At 41.8% G+C, this 17,632-nt stretch overlaps 1 protein-coding gene across 2 annotated transcripts in view; it reads right to left on the bottom strand.

The window, feature by feature from the left end:
- The window catches only part of ccdc186 (coiled-coil domain-containing protein 186), a 103,913-nt gene that overhangs the window by 5,690 nt on the left and 80,591 nt on the right, over positions 1-17,632 (bottom strand). Inside the window, exons 14-15 of one of the 2 annotated variants that reach the window (XM_039010355.1) lie at positions 3,590-3,809; positions 566-785 (exon numbers count right to left, since the gene is read on the bottom strand). In XM_039010355.1, the coding sequence (XP_038866283.1) occupies positions 566-785; positions 3,590-3,809 (440 nt within the window). Of the gene's footprint in view, positions 1-565; positions 786-3,589; positions 3,810-11,849; positions 11,960-17,632 lie in introns of those variants that run through there. The other variant, XM_039010356.1, reaches the window with a different exon arrangement.

Here is a 17,632-nt window from a genome sequence, read left to right as displayed (position 1 = left end):
GCTAATATAAGGCTAACTGTTCTAGCATTGACTGATACACTCACAAACGCTTGGATTGCTTTCGCTGTAAAGCATATTTTCAAAATCTGACACGATAGGTGGATTAACAACAACCTAAGCTGTGTTTTGGTATATTTCACTTGTGATTCCATGATTATAAATATTTTTAGGATTATTTTTTAATTTGGCGCTCTGCAATTCAGTGGTGGTTTAGGAAAATGATCCCGGTAACGGGATCCGTAGCGCCAAGAAGTTAATGAGCGGGCCGTCCCTGTGTGTGCATAAAAGCATTTCCACTGCAATTTGTTGCTTAATCTTTATTCCAGACAAAAAAATGTACTGTACATTTTTCTAGTTTGCATCATGCCTGTTGTTTTATGTGTCAGGTAATTCATCTGCATAAAATGGTTGGATGGAAACATGGTTACTGACTGATATGTCAACCATAAAAACAGTGCAGGGGTAGGTAGTGTGAGCAGAAGTTAATTGTATAGCTTAATAAACTGAACTCTGGGGCTTTTATTCCCCGCAACACAAGGTGAGACAGTGTGTTTGGGGGACCCACCTTTAGTGTGATGTTCTTGAGCAGCGTGTCCTCCAGCACGGCCTGCAGCTTCCTGTTGATCTCCAGCGAGAGGTCAAGGGTCAGGCCGCTGTCAGCCGGGTGGGAGGTGTATAGGGAGGCCATGATGCCCCCCCGCCTGCCTAATTGGGCTTTGTTAAAGTCTGAGGCCTCTGAAGAGAGGGCGCCCGACTCCTCTCTCAGCACATAGCTCTGGATGATCCTGTAGGGGGCAGAGAAACAATAGTCCAGTCAGTTGCGCACATTAGACTACCATTTCAGGTGACTGCCATCCACACGCAATACTCAAAGGGCTGCCATTTTAAACTGTTGGGCACATTCAATCAGAGCCCTAATGGCAGTAGTTGTGCCCATAAGAGTTACTTAAGCAGGTCACCACAGGAGAGAGGGTTGCCAAGACCCTATTAATCAAAATCACCCATCTAATCAGTATGTGTGTGTGCGTAGGCTATAACGCTTCAATGTTTCACTTGTTCATTTCCTTAGCATCAGCTCCAAATCATAGTCTACGAACAAAAATAAATGCAACAACTTCAACTATTTCAGAAATCAGTCAATTGATATAAATTCATTAGGTCCTAATCTATGGATTTCGCATGATTGGGAATACAGATATGCATCGGTTGGTCACAGATACCTTAAAAAAATAAAAATAAAAATAGGGGGGCCTCCCGAGTGGCACAGCGGTCTATGATTGCTAAAGTATGAGTGTGATAGCTAAAGAGATGGGGAAAACACCTGTCTCCGGATTACATCTTCAAACTAAGGGCAACCATGGCATGGCATCCGTGACAGGGAGACGCGTCCATCATGCATGATGATGTATATGGGTAAGATAGTCTAGCTTCAGCTAGCTACCTTTTCAGATATTACACGTTTCTAATTTTGACAGAAAGTGGTTTCATTTCAAGCTAAAGTGTACTGTTAGCTAGCTAGCTAACATTAGCTGGCTGGCTCCCTAGCATATGTTATTATTTGTATCCCAGAGCTGTTTGCTTTGCTAGTTAGAGCCTAATGTTAACTAGCTAACATTGAACCTGGTTGGTTAGCTCCCAGCAGATTCATGCAGGGTAGCAATGACATGATTTGGCACTATGTTCATTGTTGTTTAACTACCTAACGTTAGCTGGCCTGCTCGTTAGCTAACGTTACGTGATGTGTGTGATCTTACAAGTTGTTTACCTAGCTAGGTTCATTGTTTCCCTAGCTAGCTACAAGTGTTACAACACCCGGTGAAACACCAGAGATTTCCTTGACCCATCACACCCTAGCGATTCCTTGTGGCGGGCTGGGCACCTACAAGCTGACTACGGTCGCCAGCTGGACGGTGTTTCCTCGGACAGACACATTGGTGTGGCTGGCTTCCAGGTTAAGCGAGCAGTGTGTCAAGAAGCAGCGAAGGGACAAGACTTTAACTACCAATTGGATACCACAAAATAGGGGCGAAAAAGGGGGGAAAGTACAAAAACATATTATAATAATTTACAATACAAATAAAGTGGGTGATGCACAGATATCCTGCCTACCGTTGTCTAGAGCCTATGCCCTCAAATGGCGAATGGGAGGCAAGCTTTAATTACAAGTTGATATTTAGATCGTTTTTTTTATATACAAGATTACATTTAGAATTGTTATTTGTTGCACAATGACTGGGATTATGAAAGCACGTTTCACTCCAATACCAGCTTCTTGAGGAGCTGACGGGTTATTGGCCATTCCGCTCCTAAAACTACGCTCTGTATGCTGTGAGTGTGTATCGTAGATACATGACGACTAACGAAAAGACACACGCACCAATTTAATTCCACTAAAGTATGCAAATTAACCTATAGACCGATAAGCATGACTGGTCAAATGTATTTTCGCTGGCTAACCGATTAACAGTTAACCATTAAAATCCCTACTTGCTATTGTCACAAGTTTCAATTATGCTTTTGATGAAAAAGTCTGTTCCAAAAGCATGCAAGTATTTTCTGTTGGTTACGTCATTTTACTATTTAGAATTCATTTAAACGGTTGTTTACTAGTTAACGGGGTCAGTTAGTCGACAGCAAAATTGACAGAAAATTGTGTCCCTAAAAAAACAATTGCATAACCCTAACTCTTCTCTCCAGCTATCACTCAATAGTCTGGCTGCTGATAACGTGTTTAATGTGATTAAACATGGTAAGGAGTGGCGTGTTCCCCTAGCTTGTGATGTGTTCCATACTGTCTGTTTGGCTTTGGAGGTGGGCATGAATATGGATATGCCATCGTTTGTGATCGACACTGACGCATCATGGACCAAGCAGCTATAAATATCCGATAGTCTTGTCTGTCAGAAGAGGGGGTGGACAAGTGTATGTGTGTTTGTGAGAGAGAGAGAGAAAGCGAGCGAGCGAAATGCTTACTGGCTGACAAGACACTGATAAACAGATGACGTGCCAATCACCTGCCAAAAATCACTCAAACACAGCCTTCAAGAATCCACCAAGCACTCTAAAAGGAATGACGTCACGTGACACCACCTGACTCTGTGACGGTGTCAGCAAATCAAAGCAGAGTTTGTAAGAGCAGAGTGAGTTAGCGGAGGCTAAAGCCAGGTTAAGGCTAAATTAAAGTTATCAGCTCCCATGGTAGAGACTCTCTGCTCGTCATTAGCATGCACTTTGGTTAGACCTCTGCTAAGCCTTACATTAGCATTAGTTTGCTGACTATTCTAACCATTAGCGTCATGTTTTTCTAGGCTGCTTGTATTAGCTGTTATAGCCATACTTTCCCAAGCATCCAGTGTGGCAAAACACAAACCATGCCAACAGCGCAAGTAGACCAAACAGTTTTGTAGAATAAAAATAAAAAAATTCAATGGCAAGCCAATTGCACATGGCAAGCCAAAAGCACATACTGCCAGTAAAAAAAATCCTTATCCAGCTCCATCATCTTTCTTTTGCGGCAAGGAGAAAAAGTCAAAATAGGAGTAGTACATGTGTGCTTTCTGCTGGGAGTGTTACCACTTCTCTCACTCACTTTGTCTTCTTGCGGATCTCCTCCACCAGCTGCTTGATGTGATCCTCCATGAACTCTATCTTCTCCTGCTTGCGGGCGTGGGACTTCTGCAGACGCACAATACGCTCCACAAGCATGGCCTTGTCCACCTCGGGGTAGCTGTCCACCACCGTCGGAACCGACTGGCTCTCCAGTGAGCGCTCCTCCATGCTGCTGCCGCCGTGCCGCGCATTCAGGGAGCCTGGAGAACATAACATACAACTTCATCGAAACGTTTTCCTATCTTAAATTCCCAACCCCATGCACGCACACACACACACACACACACACACACACACACACACACACACACACACACACACACACACACACACACACACACACACACACACACACACACACACACACACACACACGAGAGGCTGGAGCGGCACAGGCTCAGCCACAGAGGAGCGTCCGTGCAGCAGGTTAGGTGTTAAGTGCCTCAAGGGCACAAACATAGAATTATTTTTCAGTAGGTGGCACCAGAGATTCTGATGCCAGCAACACTCTGGTTCCCGGCTCATTCCCCCAGATTTACCCCATCAGCCCTGGGATTTGAACGAGAGGGATGTGGGAGAGCATAGGATTTAGGCAACGTGGGGCTAGTAATACTACTTCTGTAGATTACGTCTGCAGCAGTGCACCAACCCTGGTTCTGAAGAGCAGGCACTAACAGTTTTTCCAGTTTAGCACTAACACACCTGATTCAACTCATCCTGGTCTACATTGAGGATTGTTTGAATCAAGTGTGTTAGCGAAGGGCTGGAACAAAAGCACATACTGCAGTTCTTCAGGTCTGGAGTTATTAGTATTGGCCCTACTCCTCGCATCCTCTCTCATCTCCTTAAAACCCATTGGATAAGAAAGCCAGAGGTCCCTCCCCCCTGACCTTTCCCTCCAATGGGCTGTGAGAAAGCAATGAGGAAAGAGGACGTGAGGAGTATGCAATTGAGATCTTCCCTAGCACACGCTAGCTAGCTGTTCATTATGACAATGTTTTCTTATTTAAACCTTATGTGCATTACACTATGATATTCAATACAAAATGTATTGGCTATATACAGTGAGGAATATACAATGATACAACGACTACAAGGTTAAAGTGCAGACTGTCAGCTTTAATTTGAGGGCATTTTCATCCATATCGCATGAAGCGTTTAGAAATTACAGCACTTTTTGATTATTTACCAATGAATGGTAAATGTATTGTGTCATTACTAACAATTCATTGAGGATTATCTGTAGTCATAGCAGCATCCACTTTAATGTAGTTTTTAGAAAAATATTATATTGAAATTTACAATAACAGTGACTCCAAAATGACAAAATTAAGCAATAAGGTACATCAGGGGTTTGTGGTATATGGCAAATATACCACGGCTAAGGGCTGTTCTTAAACACGACGCAACGTGGAGTGCCTGGATACAGCCCCTAGCTGTGGTATATTGGCCATATAGGGGCGGCAGGTAGCCTAGTGGTTAGAGCGTTGGGCCAATAACCGAAAGATGGCTGGATCGAATCCCTGAGCTGACAAAGTAGAAATCTGTTGTTGTGAACAAGGCAGTTAAACCACTGTTCCTAGGCCGTCATTGTAAATAAGAATTTGTTCTTAACTGACTTGCCTAGTTAAATAAAGGTTAAATAAAAAAAATATACCACAAACCCCCGAGGTGCCTTATTAACTGGTTACCAACGTACTTAGAGCAGTAAAAATACATGTTTTGTCATTGTGATTATACAGTCTGATATACCACGGATGTCAGCCAATCACAATTCAGGCCTCGAACCACCCAGTTTATAATACATTATTTACTATTCATTTCTATTGGGCACAAAATAATCTGAAACACAACCAAAACAAACTGCAAATGCAAGGAATATGGGACCAAATAGAAAACTTTATGCTACTTTAAAACACATAAGTGAATTTTTCCAAATACTTTTGGTGCCATAAATATGTACAAAAAAACGGTTCACCCGATATGCATGAAAATACACGATAATTAAAACTGACAGTCTGCAGTTAGATCTGTTATGGTGACCGTATTAACGCCACACCGGCGGTCACGAGTCACGAAGGCCGTAAAAATCCACGTGACCGTTTAGTCACGGTAATCAGGCTTCTTCAAGCTCTGATGCGGCTGATAGCCTACCAAACGTGCTAACTGCCTGGTACTCAGCACTTTATTGTCCCTCTAATCACTCTGACATCAATAAAAATCTAAATCTAAAATCTAATCTAACACTTCTATAGGCTATGGAATTGCGTGAGAAAACAGTGATGGCCTCTATTACAGTAAAAAGAGGAGGATCCCATCAGCTTTCTATAGGCCAGGTCTACTATATTTATTTCTCAACGTTCCTAATATTTAGCACATTGCTTATATTTACAACAGGAGTATATAGCCTACCTGACTGGCATAAAAATGACACGGGAAAAGCGCCCTCCATTCGCTATTTAAGTGTATAGATGAAATGTATTTTTTCCCCGCTGCCCGTTTAGATACAGGTGCATGATAATGGTCCATTCGAAATCAAAACAAATTTCACACATATATTATTTAGTATATGTAAAGACAAGATTAAATCAAGAACAGTGTGATGGGTGACAATATTAGTCTATCACTTATTAATTATATATTATCACTTGTGAATGATGCCCAGCACTTTTTCGAATCATAGTCGCACACCTCATGTAGTCTAGCCCATAGGCCTATATGTTTTGATAAGGTTTGTATCACAACTAAAGTGGCCAAAAAACTGCTTAAAATGAAGCACATTAATCCGCTTTACAAGGGGTGTAGAGCCTAACTGGCATACATAAGCAGCGCGTGACTTTCAAGTTTGGGGAAGATCATTTTCACCATAAAAATGCACCTTTATAATAAAAGCTTTACCTGCATAATCACATTTGTGGTCACTTTTGATAATGGTGTTTTCCCGCTAATGGAGCATTCATGCTTATAGCCTACTGCATTGCTGCACTTACAATGTGAAGAAATAGCCTAATAGTTTATCAACATTTTAAGCTAAACATTCTGATCTGTTGCGTCAGCTCATTGCGTTAAAATATGCACTGATGCTAGTGGTTGAATTAATTTGGGATCTACCACATCCCACAACTGTCCCAAACTATATTTGGAATATTTATTTTTATTTGATTTATTCGCAAAGAAGAGGTAAACTTTTGTACTATGGGGGATAGTACACTGCTCAAAAAAATGAAGGGAACACTAAAATAACACATCCTAGATCTGAATGAATGAAATATTCTTATTAAATACTTTTTTCTTTACATAGTTGAATGTGCTAACAACAAAATCACACAAAAATTATCAATGGAAATCAAATTTATCAACCCATGGAGGTCTGGATTTGGAGTCACACTCAAAATTAAAGTGGAAAACCACACTACAGGCTGATCCAACTTTGATGTAATGTCCTTAAAACAAGTCAAAATGAGGCTCAGTAGTGTGTGTGGCCTCCACGTGCCTGTATGACCTCCCTACAACGCCTGGGCATGCTCCTGATGAGGTGGCGGATGGTCTCCTGAGGGATCTCCTCCCAGACCTGGACTAAAGCATCCGCCAACTCCTGGACAGTCTGTGGTGCAACGTGGCGTTGGTGGATGGAGCGAGACATGATGTCCCAGATGTGCTCAATTGGATTCAGGTCTGGGGAACGGGCGGGCCAGTCCATAGCATCAATGCCTTCCTCTTGCAGGAACTGCTGACACACTCCAGCCACATGAGGTCAAGCATTGTCTTGCATTAGGAGGAACCCAGGGCCAACCGCACCAGCATATGGTCTCACAAGGGGTCTGAGGATCTCATCTCGGTAACTAATGGCAGTCAGGCTACCTCTGGCGAGCCCATGGAGGGCTGTGCGGCCCCCCAAAGAAATGCCACCCCACACCATGACTGACCCACCGCCAAACCGGTCATGCTGGAGGATGTTGCAGGCAGCAGAACGTTCTCCACGGCGTCTCCAGACTGTCACATGTGCTTAGTGTGAACCTGCTTTCAACTGTGAAGAGCACAGGGCGCCAGTGGCAAATTTGCCAATCTTGGTGTTCTCTGACAAATGCCAAACGTCCTGCACGGTGTTGGGCTGTAAGCACAACCCCCACCTGTGGACGTCGGGCCCTCATACCACCCTCATGGAGTCTGTTTCTGACCGTTTGAGCAGACACATGCACATGTGGCCTGCTGGAGGTCATTTTGCAGGGCTCTGGCAGTGCTCCTTCTGCTCCTTCTTGCACAAAGGCAGAGGTAGTGGTCCTGCTGCTGGGTTGTTGCCCTCCTACGGCCTCCTCCACGTCTCCTGATGTACTGGCCTGTCTCCTGGTAGCGCCTCCATGCTCTGGACACTACGCTGACAGACACAGCAAACCTTCTTGCCACAGCTCGCATTGATGTGCCATCCTGGATGAGCTGCACTACCTGAGCCACTTGTGTGGGTTGTTGACTCCGTCTCATGCTACCACTAGAGTGAAAGCACCGCCAGCATTCAAAAATGACCAAAACAACAGCCAGGAAGCATAGGAACTAAGAAGTGGTCTGTGGTCACCACCTGCAGAACCACTCCTTTATTGGGGGTGTCTTGCTAATTGCCTATAATTTCCACCTGTTGTCTATTCCATTTACACAACAGCATGTGAAATTTATTGTCAATCAGTGTTGCTTCCTAAGTGGACAGTTTGATTTCACAGAAGTGTGATTGACTTGGAGTTACATTGTGTTGTTTAAGTGTTCCCTTTATTTTTTTGAGCAGTGTATATTGACATAGGCTAGTGCTTTTGTTGTTCGTTAGGCTTAGTCATCTTGTTGGCTGACGAAAAGTAAATGTGGACTTCTCCCAATATCTTCAATATGCACCTCGGAATTGGATAAGGACGCGCGCACAGTTGCGTCCCTGATGTGTCTGTCTTGTGAGTGAGAGGTGCTTCGGAGCATGCAGCACTAAGGAAGAAGGCAATTATAATTATTATATTTAGCCCAAGGGCACAAAGACCACTGGCCCCAAAAGGCATGGATTTTTTTAGGGGGCATTACAGCCACACAAAGGGGATGCCAACGGGAAATTTGAGGCATTATCAAATTGTGAATGAGAGACTGATGAAGTGTTGTGTGGAAGCCAGGAGATAAATGTGTTTATGTTCATTTATGTTCATTAATGGTCAATTACCGAGAGCTTGACAATCACCGGCTCACAACATTTAGTGACAGCCACAGCCCTATCTGCAGTTTAACTTCATAGTCATTGTATCATTACAAATCTGCTGGAGTACAGAGCCAAGATACAAACAAATGTATCACTGTCTAAATACTTTTGGACCTCACTGTATTTCAATTGTAAATGGCATGTGCTGATGACTGAAAATGTTTATGCATGAAAATGCTTTTAGTCACACACTTGCAGAGCAAAAAAACTTAGTGCACTAGCTGCGTCAGAAAACCGCAAATCAAACCATACCTGAGATAACTGACGAGCTGGGTAACAAATGTATTGATGATTTAGAGGTAAATTCATGCTTCGTAACTTTTACTCACAATTATACACTTCAGAATCTGCTGGTAATCCTACCTTACTCGACATCTTCTTTGAGAACTTAGATATTCCTACAGTTGAACCTGAGATAACTGTTTTTCTAATTCAGCAGCTATCTGTAGAAGAGATTGTTTTAGCAATTAAATCTATGCAGTGTGGCAAATCCCCTGGACCCGATGGATTTCCGAAAAAATATATATTTTTAATTATCCGATCAACTCTCTCTTCTCTTGCTTTGCGTATTTGAGGAATCATTCTCCTCAAACTCTTTACCCTCCACAATGAGACAAGCATGTATTTAAGTTATTCTGAAAAAGGGGAAAAAAACTTGAATGTGGTTCATATAGGCCAATTTCTTTACTGAATTGCGATGTAAGGATACTTTCTAAGATTGCCTGCTGTTGAGTCAGTCCTTCCCTCCATTATCTTAAAAATCGTCATTCTTTTTTCAACATCAGACGTCTTCACAATATACGTTATAATCCCTCTTCAGCTGACAGAGATAATGTAATCACTTGATGCTGAGAAGGCGTTTGATCGGGTGGAGTGGGATTATCTATTTTATACTCGAAAAACAATTTGGATTCGGTCCCAATTTTATGTCCTGGTTCAAAGTCCTTTACTCTTCCCCTATGGCTGCAGTGTGCACAAATAATGACCTTCCTATTTTCCAACTTCAACGTGGGCCAAGACAGTGTTGTCTTCTATCCCCTCAGCTGTTTGCAATCGCAATTGAGTCTTTAGCCATAGCAATACGTAATAACATCATTATCAAAGGTATTCAAAGAGGGGGCATAGAGCATAAAGTTACACTCTGTGGATGGTTCTACTAAAGACATTTGGTAAAATATCCGGGTATAAAGTTAATCTACAAAAAAGTGAATTGATGCCTATTAATCCTTCTGCCATGCAAACATCTTTTAGTCATGTAACGACACAGAAATGTATATATTTGTGAATTTGGGTCACACACAATTTCAAAAGATCTCTACAAAGCCAATTTCCCTCCCTTGATACTCCGCCTGAAACAGGATCTTGAACGCTGGGATTTAGTTTCTTTGGGTGGAAGAATTAACACTGTTAAAATTAATATATTACATAAGTTGTTAATGTATTCCTATCTTTCAGACAAAAAGAGATTTAAAATCTCCATAGATAAACTGATATCTGCTTTTATCTGGAACAAGAAAAACCATTGGATACGTAAGAGCGTATTACAGAGATCTCGTCCCCAGGGTGGTCTAGCACTTCCAAACTTCCAATATTATTACTGGGCAGCTAATATAAGAATCATTCTATATTGGATGACAGAAATCCCTGATGTTACAGGCCCATAATTGTTGACGTTGGAGATCTCATCCTGTGGCCCCACCTCCTTAGCAGTATTACTCTGCTCAAAACTTGCATTAGTAGTTTCCAAATACACTAAAAACCCTATTGTGAAACATTCTCTAAAAATCGGGAAACAGTTCAGGCCATCGTTTGGTCTCAGTGAATTTTCAACGTGTGCCCCATTATTAAAGAACCATACATTCTCTCCATCATTATTAGACCGGGTGTTTCATATCTGGTCTGAAAAAGGGATCTCCTCACTGAACGACGGTTTTCTAGACCGGGAATTGTTACTAGGATTAAATGTCAGGAATTGTGAAAAACTGAGTTTAAATGTAGTTGGCTAAGGTGTATGTAAACATCCGACTTCAACTGTAGATGGTAAACAGAAGGGGGCCTAATTTTGACCCTTGTGGGACGCCAATGTTATAGTAAAGAGAGTCCAACTGAGTGTCCCCCAGACGAACCCTTTGACTTTGGTTTGTCATCCAATTAGTGGCTTTAGTGGACACATTAAGGGAGGATAGTTTGGATAGGAGGACCTCATGATTCACAGTATCAAAGACCAATTTTAAAGATCCAAAAAGACTGCGCCGAATTCACAACCTATGTCCAGTTTACATTTAATGCACTCCAGAAAAAAGCAATTGGCTGTTTCAGTAGAATGGTTAGTTCTGAATCCAAATTGCATTTGATGTATGGAGTTGCCCTGATTGAGGTGATCAGTCAGATGATCAGCCACCCATTTTTCAGATACTTTTGATAGCCCTGGAAGAATGCTTATAGGTCGGTAATTTTCCACCAGTGTTGGGTCACGAGATTTTAAAACGGGTATCACTGCAGCATACTTCCAAGCATTGGGGAAGAACCCATATTTGATGGACAGATTAACTAGATGTACAATAGGGGCAATCCGAGAATATTTGTATTTCTTCAGGAATACAGTGTCTAGACCAAATACATATTTTGTTCTAGAGCTCCCGAAGAAGCTAATAATACTGTCCACTGCTGATGCTGAGATTTCAAGAGTTTTGAATATTGGTTTATTATTATCTATGGGAGTGACAACTGTGGTCTTGGTTGAAAATCTTTGAGCCAGTTCGCTGACAGAGTCAACAAAAAATTGTTAAAGGTGGTGGATATGAAATTGGAGTCTTGAATTAGAATCCCATTCATCTTTAATTCAGGATGCTTTTTGGACTTTTCAGCTCCTCTCCCTGTTAGTTTGTTGAGATTTTCCCAAATCACTTTGCCATTTCCTTTTGCTTCATTGATCAGGAAGAACTGAGGACTTTTTTATATGCCTTACCACCGTACTTCTCAGTGATGTTAAATCTACGTCTGTCATCATTCTTACCAGACTTCAGTGCTTTTTTCAAGGAAAGATCCCGTTCTCTCATCTGCCTCCAGAGGTCCTTGTTGAGCCATGGTAGAGAGGTTTTCCGTCTTGGCTTACGTTGAAATTTCCTGGTAAAAGAGGTATCCACTTTGTCAATAGCTGACAGAAATGTTGTGTATCCAGACTCTGGGTCTTCATTGCGTAATAGATCAGACCAGTCAACTTGACTTATAGCTTCATCACTTTTCGGGATTTTCAGACATGCCAGTTAGTAAGTCAATGGATTTAGTTATTCAATCAGGTCTGTTAGTGAACACCAGATCAATTATAGTCTGGGATGTCTGTGTTACTCTGGTTGATCCTTGTATTATTTGACTCAGGTTGAAATGCTCTGTGATCTAAGTTTTTTCCTGACAGTTTTGTTTTTCCAGTTTATATTGAAATCACCCATGAAGATGATCTCCTTCTTGTGATGACATTCTTTAAGCATGGCAATAACATGGTGAACAAATTAGATATCAGATGTTGGTGGTCGATATAATCCAATAATAGTTTAAGACATTAGGGGAGAGGAAGACATTCAGCCCCATACATTCAAGGTCATTGGCATGTTTACATATGATACGATTGCATTTAAAGTTATCGTTCATTTAAATAACGAATCTAACCCCCTCTGCCCTCTCCCTCCGGAATATGGGATATCCAGGGACAGTAAAGGCAAAAATAGGAGAGGATTTATTCAGCCATGTTTCAAACAGAAAAAAATCAAGATTAGAAATAATGTGAGGAATTTTCAGATGACCTCCTAATATTTCTCTAGGCTTGGAACGAGGGTCCCAGAGTATTTTAGCATGATTAACGGTTTGAAAAAGGTACATGGTACAATGTTTTCTAATAGCTGGGTTAAGGGAACTGAGTTTCTGTCTCGAAGGCGGATTTTGTTTGGGACACGTATCAAGAGTTTGCATTAAAATGAGATTATCTGCAGATTGCTCATTCTCTTGAAAAGCCATGTTGGTGACAGAGGTTATGCTCACATACACAGAATGTCCTTCTCTGAACCAGGTCATATAGGCTACTCAAATATAGATAATTTCAAATCATGCATGTTCCACCATTCATCAATGATTTCGGGTCTGGACGGCTAATTAGGTGGACTTTGCCACTTCTCCCAGAATTACATCCTCCATATCAGCCAAATTCTTCTGCAGGTGTCCTAACTCCAGACTGGGAGCGTGTTACCCTGGGCTGCTTGGGTGTTTGTTGATTCCGGATTGTTTGAATGAAGGCCAGTATTGATTTTTGGCTGCCTTATATTGTATTCCCCAGAGAGTTGCACCGCCTTCGGGGTCCCTTATTATCCTCAGAGTTGTTGGGTTATGATTGTCACTGGTCTCAGTAGCCACTTTACCAGCTTCATTTTAAACATCTTCCCTCTTCTTCTTCTTTTTCTTGGAATGAGAGGTCATTGCTGTAGACTCTGGCTCACCAGATACCAAATAAAATAATTAATTTACTCCACCTTTGTCCTCGGGAGCCGAGAAATTCTGTTCTTCAACCTGTCTCACTTTCTGTCATTTCAGCTGGGATATGTGATACGTCTGCCCTACTCATGGGGACTGGATTGTTGTCCTGCACATAGTGTGAAAAAGGTTCCTCTATGCACCTTATGTTGTCCAGTGTAGTAGGACTGTACCCTAACAGCTCCTGACCCCCTCTAGAGTGGGATTGTGTCTGCCAGTCCTGTCCACACGCATGGCCTTGTCCATTGTAAAATACTTTGATCCAGTGAGGGTCTACCTTCACAGACCGTGTCATGGGAGTGATGGGTGGTGCTTCAACATATACAAAACTATCTTCATAGGAGCAGTTTGTGAGTTGACCCTTGTATCTTATCATGCGCCTCAACAATCTCCCCACCACCTTACATCCAGCTTTAGTGAAAAACTCAGTCACAACGCTATCATCTGACAAAGGAGCTGATCGTGGACTACAGGAAAAGGCGGGTCGAACAAGCCGCCATTAACATCAACGGGGCTGTAGTGGAGCGGATTGAGAGTTCCTTGGTGTCCACATCACCAACGATCTATCATGGTCCAAACACACCAAGACAGTCGTGAAGAGGGCACGACAAAACGTTTTCCCCCTCAGGAGACTGAAAGGATTTGGCATGGGTCCCCAGATCCTCAAAAAGTTCTACAGCTGCACCAATCGAGAGCATCCTGACGTGTCAATTGGTGCAGCTATAGAACTTTTTGAGCATCTGGGGACCCATGCCAAATCTTTTCAGTATGGCAACTGCTCGGCATCTGACTGTAAGGTGCTATTGAGGGTAGTGCGTACGGCCAAGTACATCACTGGGGCCAAGCTTCCTGCAATCCAGGACCTACAGTTGAAGTCGGAAGTTTACATACACTTAGGTTGGAGTCATTAAAACTCGTTTTTCAACCACTCAACAAATTTTTTGTTGACAAACTATAGTTTTGTTTAGCCAGTTAGGTCATCTATGACAAGTAATTTTTCCAACAATTGTTTACAGACTACAGATTATTTCACTTATAATTCACTGTATCACAATTCCAGTGGGTCAGAAGTTTACATACACTAAGTTGACTGTGCCTTTAAACAGCTTGAAAATTCCAGAAAATGATGTCATGGCTTTAGACGCTTCTGGTTGGCTAATTGACATCATTTCAGTCAATTGGAGGTGTACCTGTGGATGTATTTCAAGGCCTACCTTCAAACTCAGTGCCTCTTTGCTTGACATCATGGAAAAATCAAAAGAAATCAGCCAATAAAAAATTGTAGACCTCCACAGGTCTGGTTCATCCTTGGGAGCAATTGCCAAACGCCTGAAGGTACCACGTTCATCTGTACCATCAATATTACGCAAGTATAAACACCATGGGACCACGCAGCCGTCATACCGCTCAGGAAGGAGACGCGTTCTGTCTCCTAGAGATGAACGTACTTGGTGCAAAAAGTGCAAATCAATCCCAGAACAACAGCAAAGGACCTTGTGGAGATGCTGGAGGAAACGCGTACAAATGTATCTATATCCACAGTAAAACGAGTCCTATATCGACATAACCTGAAAGGCATCTCAGCAAGGAAGAAGCCACTGCTCCAAAACCGCAATAAAAAAGCCAGACTACGGTTTGCAACTGCACATGGGGACAAAGATCGGACTTTTTGGAGAAATGTCCTCTGGTCTGATGAAACAAAAATAGAACTGTTTGGCCATAAATTATGTTTGGAGGAAAAAGGGGGAGGCTTGCAAGCAGCAGAACACCATCCCAACCGTGAAGCACAGTGGTTGCAGGATCATGTTGTGGGGGTGCTTTGCTGCAGGAGGGACTGGTGCAGTTCACAAAATAGATGGCATCATGAAAGAGGAAAATGATGTGGATATATTGAAGCAACATCTCAAGACATCAGTCAGGAAATTAAAGCTTGGTCGCAAATGGGTCTTCCAAATGGATAATGACCCCAAGCATACCTCCAATGTTGTGGAAAAATGGCTTAAGGACAACAAAGTCAAGGTATTGGAGTGGCCATCACAAAGCCCTGACCTCAATCCCATAAAACATTTGTTGGCAGAACTGAAAAAGCGTGTGCAAGCAAAGAGGCCTACAAACCTGACTCAGTTATACCAGCTCTGTCAGGAGGAATGGGCCAAAATTCACCCAACTTATTGTGGGAAGCTTGTGGAAGGCTACCCGAAACGTTTCACCCAAGTTAAACAATTTAAAGGCAATGCTACCAAATACTAATTGAGTGTATGTAAACTTCTGACCCACTGGAAATGTGATGAAAGAAATAAAAGCTGAAATAAATCATTCTCTCTACTATTATTCTGACATTTCACATTCTTAAAATAAAGTGGTGATCCTAACTGACCTAAGACAGGGAATTTTTACTAGGATTAAATGTCAGGAATTGTGAAAAACTGAGTTTAAATGTATTTGGCTAAGGTGTATGTAAACTTCCGACTTCAACTGTATATAATAGGCGGTGTCAGAGGAATTCCCATAAAATTGTCAGACACTCCAGTCACCCAAGTCATAGACTGTTTTCTCTGCTACCGTACGGCAAGCGGTACCGGAGCACCAAGTCTTGGACCAAAAGGCTCCTTAACAGCTTCTACCCCTAAGCCATAAGACTGCTGAACAACTAATCAAAGGGCCACCGGACTATTACATTGACCCCCCCCTTCCATTTGTTTTGTACACTGCTGCTGCTCGCTGTTTATTATCTATGCATAGTCACTTCACCCCTACCTACATGTACAAATGACCTCTAACCTGTACCCCCGCACACTGACTCGGTACCGGTACCCCCTGTATATAGCTTCGTTTTGTGTTACTTGTTGATAATTTTTTACTTTAGTTTATTTGGTAAATATTTTCTTAACCAACAGTGCAGTTCAAGAAGAGTTAAGGGCTTGTAAGTATTTCACGATAAGGTCTACACTTGTTGTATTCGGCGCATGAACAAATAAAGTTAGATTTTATTTGAAGTGGTTTGGATGAGTTTCATGTATGAGACTGTGGTAGAGATTCTCCTCAATGGGGTTGGCTACAGCCTCCTCCTTGTCAGGATTTCTCTCTCATGATAAAAATAAGTAAAACAGTCTCCTTTTTTGACATTTCGTCCCACAACCTTGCTCAAGGTCTCATTTTCCTTGACATCAGTTTTTGCATCGCTGGAAATAGCCACAACTACAGCAGCCATTTTAATTGTAGTGTTAATGTTTAAAGTAATTTGCTTAACATTGAAATGTATCAACAAGACTATTCAGCATTATACAGTGAAGATACTTCCTACTCAAGAATTGATGGATGGTTGATAAAAAAAATGTAAGAATTTGAAGTTAGTATAGCCTGAATATGTGAATCTTTGGTTTGGTGCCTCCAGCTTGAACGGTTCAAGAGTTACTGTTGGTGAGTCGTGTTATGCTAATTTATGCAAATGTATATACTTATTAGTTGATGAAGTGTTTAAGAAAATGTACTTATGATAGCCTGAACATGAGCAAAGTAGTTTAGAATCTCTAGCTTGAATATGTATAATGTATATAGTTATAGTTTATAAAAGTGTTAAAGAATTTGATAGCCTGAATATTTTAAAGTTGGTCTTGTAGCTTAATTTGAGAATATAGGGGGTGCTGTTTCGACTTAGTGAAAATTGGTCTCCAAATTAAACTGCCTAGTACTCAATTCTTGCTCGTACAATATGCATATTATTATTATTATTGGATAGAAAACACTCTCTAGTTTCTAAAACCGTTTGAATTATGTCTCTGAGTGAAACAGAACTCATTCTACAGCACTTTTCCTGCCAGGGAGTGAGATTTCAGAAATCTTGGCCTCTGTTCCCAGGTCAGTTTATAAGTCCCTGTGAATGCTGTGGGGCTACAAACACTGCCTACGCCTTCCTCTAGATGTCAGTAAGTGGTGACAATTTGAATGGGGTCGATTGCGCAATCTGGGACTTTATATAAGACCAAGATGCGGAAGTACCTTTCTTTTCTGCCCTGCGCTTGACGCACGATGGACGTCGGACTGGCCTCCTTCCAAGCTTTGGTTTAGCCAGTAATATATCTCCGGTCATGTTTTTACTCGTTATAGGTGTTAAAGACATCATAAGGTAGTTAATTTAAACCGACTTATAGCAATTTATATCAGTTTATTGCGATTTTCTGGCATTTCTGGCATTTTCTGGCATTTCATTTCATTTCGACAGGACAAGAGGACATCTTTCGACCAAAAGACGATTAGACCGGAGAAAGGACACATTGC

Source organism: Salvelinus namaycush, chromosome 16 (genome assembly GCF_016432855.1).
Source record: "Salvelinus namaycush isolate Seneca chromosome 16, SaNama_1.0, whole genome shotgun sequence".
In the NCBI taxonomy this organism is placed as follows: domain Eukaryota; kingdom Metazoa; phylum Chordata; class Actinopteri; order Salmoniformes; family Salmonidae; genus Salvelinus; species Salvelinus namaycush.
Note: the sequence above shows the minus strand (reverse complement) of the source record. Positions and strands in the feature narration are given on the sequence as shown.